The 5,576-nt window shown below is 48.2% G+C and overlaps 1 protein-coding gene across 1 annotated transcript in view; it reads left to right on the forward strand.

The window, feature by feature from the left end:
• The window catches only part of LOC107105650 (disks large homolog 2-like), a gene marked incomplete at its 3' end in the record, with an annotated part of 82,862 nt that extends 80,861 nt beyond the window's left edge, over positions 1 to 2,001 (forward strand). Inside the window, exon 6 of the mRNA XM_015405646.1 lies at positions 1,845 to 2,001. Coding sequence (XP_015261132.1) covers positions 1,845 to 2,001 — 157 coding nt within the window. The remainder of the gene's footprint in view (positions 1 to 1,844) is intronic.
• Between the last annotated feature and the right edge of the window lie 3,575 nt (positions 2,002 to 5,576).

Genomic DNA, 5,576 nt, shown 5'->3' on the forward strand with positions numbered 1-5,576 from the left:
GACTCAACAACGTTCTTAGCTTGGAACATCTTTATTCTTTATGAGAGCCAGTTTGGTGTAGTGGTTAAGTGCGTGGACTCTAATCTGGGAGAACCGGGTTTGATTCCCCACTCCTCCACTTGCACCTGCTGATGTGACCTTGGGTCAGTCACAAGCTCAGGCACAGCTGTCCTTGAAAAAGAGCCGTTTGTGTCAGAGTTCTCTCAGCCCCACCCACCTCACAGGGTGTCTGTTGTGGGGAGGGGAAGGGAAAGGAGTTTGTAAGCCGCTCTGAGACTCCAAGTGAAGGGCGGGGTATAAATCCAATCTCTTCTCTTCTTCTTCTTCTTCTTAATAAACAAACCACCTCCAGTGAGTGTTGCTGAGAGTAACTTTGTCCAAGAGTCTGGCACTGGGGGCCTAGAATAGTCCCCTAAATAGTAAAGAGGACACCTTGTCTTCTGCTGAACTGGGACTTGATTCAGTAGAAAAGAACAAGAGTCCAGGAGCACCTTTGTTGTTGTTCAGTCGCACAGTCGAGTCCGACTCTTCGCGAACCCATGGACCAGCTCCCGCCAGGCCTTCCTGTCTTCCGCCGTCCTCTGAAGTTTGCTCAATTCCATGTTCGTTGCATCGATGACACTGTCTAACCATCTCATCCTTTGCCGTCCCCGTCTTCTTTGACCTTCAGTCTTTTCCCAGCATCAGGGTCTTCTCCAGTGAGTGCTCTCTTCTCATTTGGTGGCCAAAGTATTTGAGCTTCTCCGTTTTAAACTCACCACGCAACCATGTGAGGTAGGTGAGGATACAAAAGAGTGATTGGCCTGTGTTCCACTCAGCTGGCTAAGTGCGACCAAAAAAGGGGAGAAAAACACAATCCTACATGAGAAAGGTAGACAAAAAGGCTGAGACAAAGAAAAAGAAACTAAAATATAGCCATGCACATAGCGCTAATGTACAAAATAGCATATATAATTTAATTATACATACGAAAGTGCTAATGTATTATTTAAAAACCACAATCCTATGGTTTTGCATCTAATCCTAATATAAAGACAAATGTCCAATCATATAAATACAGGTTAAAAGACACAAATTATGCCCATATACAAGAACTGATACCAAACGCGTTTTGGCTAAAAGCCTTTCTCGGTGGTAAAATTCCAACTGAGCACTCCATAAATTTAATTTAAAACATACATAAACCTCATCGTACACAGAATGGACCTTACCTACACTGAGACGTTCACCTGTGGAGTTAGTGGCGATAAATATTCTTGAGATGCAACATGGGTAACCTATCAAGATGTACAAGAATCAGTGGATTCTTTCCTGTTTGTACCTGAGTACTCCTTTATTTATTTGTTTATTTATTTGGATTTTTATCCTGCCCTCCCCTTGGTGGGCTCAGCTTTGAGCATTGTAGATTCGGTCTAAGTAGATCCAGGGGCATATGAAATATTGTACATCAATGGTGCAATATTCAACAATCTATGGATGCAGCCGTATAGAACCCCTTGCAGATTTGGGAGCAGAAGCTATCCCATTGGTCACATGGTCTTAAGCAGCAGGAGTAATTAATACAGTAAGAGTTGTTCAGCAGTGGATTCAGCTGCCTAGGGGGGTGGGTGAGCTCCCCCTCACTGGCAGTCTTTCAGCAGCGGCTGGACAAACCCTTGTCGGGGATGCTCAAGGCAGATCCTGCATTGAGTAGGGGGTTGGACTAGATGGCCCATATGGCCCCTCCCAACTCTATGAGTCTATGAATTCTATGAGTCTGATACTATCAGGAAATGCAGTCGAACACATCACCGAGAGGGATACACTTTATCCAGGACTTTCAATCCATCTTTCTGTTTCCTCAGGGAGCCTCGAAAAGTCGTCCTGCACAAGGGCTCCACGGGACTTGGGTTCAACATTGTGGGCGGAGAAGACGGTGAAGGCATTTTTGTATCCTTCATCCTAGCAGGAGGGCCAGCCGACCTCAGCGGAGAGCTGCAGCGAGGAGACCAGATTCTATCGGTAAGTACTCCGGATTCTGAGTCGCCTATCGTCTCCCGTACCCAACACCTCGGCTTTTCGTTTTTCTTCCCACTTTCATTTTCTTTGCGAGTGTGATTCTTATTCAGAAGACTGGGCTCGTTTGGACAAAGTGTGGTCAGGCTTGACCAGGGAGGGGGACATGAGGATCTAGTACAGCCAGGTTGGTGTCCAGCAGCCAACCTTGGGCTTTGTGTGCATCCATGTTGTGATCCAGCACCACCCATTGGCTTGCAAAAAACATCATGTGCAGTGTTGGCGTTCATTAACATCTTTGTTAACACAAATGAGCATTTGCGTTGCAACGTCGTAACATTTTATTTGCTTATTGTTTTATATAGTCACATCCCGCTTTTCTCCCCAGTGGGGGCCCAACATAGTTTAAAATGTCATTCTCCCCTCTTCCACTTTATCCTCACAGTAACCTTTTAGAATCATAGACTCGTAGAGTTGGAAGAGTCCATATAGACCGTCTAGCCCAACCCCCTCTCCACACACACACAGTGACCACTTTTCGTTGCATATGGCCTCCAATTCAGTAGCAAACGAATTTTCTTTCAGAGCATTCTTTGTTTTCGGTCCTGCGTTCCCTGGCATATGTTGTTCTGTTTTCTTTCTGCTTGCAATTGATATTGGTGCATTTTGCATGTTTTGAAACAAGTCACCCCCTACCCCCTACCATCACTCATATTATTGGACTGTTTGCATGGACGAAACTGCAGTTCTGAAGATCCTGTAACCCTTTACAATAGAATCATAGAGTTGGAAGGGACTTCCAGGGTCATCTAGTCCAAGCCCCTGCACAATGCAGGAGCATATGGCCTCCAATTCAGTAGCAAACGAATTTTCTTTCAGAGCATTCTTTGTTTTCGGTCCTGCATTCCCTGGCATATGTTGTTATGTTTTCTTTCTGCTTGCAATTTATATTGGTGCACTTTGCGTGTTTTGAAACAAGTCACCCCCTACAATTACCATCGCTCATATTACTGGACTGTTTGCATGGACGAAACTGCGGTTTTGATGATCCTGTAACCCTTTACAATAGAATCATAGAGTTGGAAGGGACCTCCAGGGTCATTTAGTCCAAGCCCCTGCACAATGCAGGAAATTCACAAATACCTCCCCCCCACACCCCCAGTGACCCCTGTTCATTGCATATGGTCTTAAATTCAGTAGCAAACAAATTTTCTTTCAGACTGCTCTTTGTTTTCGGTCCTGCGTTCCTTTTTTTCTCTGGCACATCTTGTTCTGTTTTCTTTCTGCTTGCAAATGATATTGGTGCATTTTGCATGCTTTGAAATAAATCACCCCGTACCACCACCACCACTCATATTACTGGAACGTTTGCATGGACGAAACTGCGGTTCTGCAGATCCTGTACAATAGAATCATACAGTTTGAAGGGACCTCCAGGGTCATCTAGTCCAACATCCTGACAATGCAGGAAATTCACAAATACCGCCCCCCACACGCACACACCCAGTGACCCCTGCTCCATGCCCAGAAGACAACAAAAAACCTCTACAGGATCCCCAGCCAAACTGGCCTGGAGAAAAATGCCTTCCTGAACCAAAAGTGGCGATTGGCATTTCTCTGGGCGTGTCAGAAAGGGCCACAAGAACTAAACACGGCTGCAACCCTTCCTGCCCTCCCTCTCATGATCTGCCTCAGTTCACAGAATCACAGATCTCGTTCAGCTGCCACAGCAGCATCCTGTGTGACAGACGATGGAGACTTTTGTCAGCCACGGTGTGTTGCGGAGACAGTTTGGGCTACCAACAGGTCTCCGTTTGCTGTCTTTTTTGCGAGAGCCTGGAATTGTGCTATATTGTTCCCGCAGGGAGCCGAGCATTGGCAAAAGCCAGTCCCAGCCTGCCATCTGCTGGACGGGGCCTGGCAGGGCAGGCCCCCGAGAAACTCTCAGATGAGCTGCGTTTGGGGTTTCTTATCTCCCGCTTGGTAATGAATTGGATGACGGCTCTGCAATTTATTTTGTAATTTGTGACGGATTTTTTTCCCCAAGCCCTCGGCTACAATTTTATGCATGGAGCGCCTGTGACATTATCATAATTGCTCTTTCATTTTGTATATTGATAGCGTGGAATTAAGAAACAATGTGGTTGTGTTGGAAGGACTGGCCCCGGATGCGAGCTCACGCTTTGAGTGATCTATGTACGAAGGGAGTTTAAACAGAGTACGATTGGCTCCCAAAGCAGATATAGGAACGCTTTACGTCCCATTGTGGTAAGAGTGGCCAGCAGAGAGAACCTCAGATGTATCTGCTTGGATAGGAACTAGAGTTGCCAATTCTGTTGGGAAATTCCTGGAGATTTTGGGGGGTGGAGTAGAGATGCCAAGCCTCCAGGTGGGACCTGGGGATCCCCCAGAATTGCAACTCATCTCCAGCCTGCAGAGATCAGTTCCCCGGGAGACAATGGATGCTTTGGAGGGGGGACTCTCATGGCACTGTGCCCCACTGGGGCCTCTGTCCTCCCCAGACTCCATCCCCAAATCTCCAGAAGTTTCCCAACCTGGAGAAGTTTCCCAACTTGGAGCTGGCAACCTTACCCCCCCCCCGTTGCCCCCCCGGCAGCCGGGGGGACCTGGCAACCCCAGGGTGCAGCCTCAAGATGAACCTCAGCGGTGTATGATGCCATAGAGTCCACCATTTATTTTCTCCCGGGGGAAGTGATCTCTACCAGATCAACTGTAATTCTGGGAGCTCCCCAGGCCCCACCTGGAGGTTGGCAACCCTAATAAGAACAGGCTTGTTTCTCAATGGCTGGCATCAGCAGCAGCAGCAGCAGCAGCAGCTGCGAGAAATTCTGTCCCCCACCCTGGCAGGCCCCTGGCACCTTTTTCACATGGACACAGGAAGCTGCTGTATTACCAAATCAGACCCCTGGCCCAGCAAGGCTAGTATTGTCTCCTCAGATTGTCAGCAGCTCTTCAGGGTCGCAGGCCAGAGGTCTCTCACATCACCTCCTGCCTGGTCCTTTTAACTGGAGGTGCTGGGGATTGAACCTGGGACTTCCTGCATGCCAAGCAGATGCTGTACCTCTGAACCACAGCCCTTTCCCCTTGCCTCATATTGAATCAGATGCCTCGGTCCATCAGTGGAGCAGAGGTCCATCAGTGGCTCTTAGCCACAAGGTATAGATAGGGGCTCTGGGGCAAGGGATGCTCTGTCTTCTTGGTGCTTAGGGGGGGCAACAGTGGGAGGGCTTCTAATGTCCTGGCCCCACTGGTGGACCTCCTGATGGCATCTGGTATTTCTGGCCACTGTGTGACACAGAGTGTTGGACTGGATGGGCCTTTGGCCTGATCCAACATTGGCATCTCTTATGTTCTTATGTTCTTATCAAGGTCAGTCTTGTCTGCTCAGACTGGCAGCAGCTCTCCAGGACCTTAGACCAGAGGTCTTTCACATCACCTGCCTCCAGATCCTTTTAACTGGAGGTGCCAGGGATTGAACCTGGGACCTTCTGCACGCCAAGCAGACGCTCTGCCACTGAGCTACAGCCCTTCCCCTTTTCCTGCCTTCCCTATAAGGATAA

The sequence above is a fragment of the Gekko japonicus genome, unplaced genomic scaffold (genome assembly GCF_001447785.1).
Source record: "Gekko japonicus isolate JY-2015 unplaced genomic scaffold, Gekko_japonicus_V1.1 scaffold4032, whole genome shotgun sequence".
NCBI lineage: Eukaryota > Metazoa > Chordata > Lepidosauria > Squamata > Gekkonidae > Gekko > Gekko japonicus.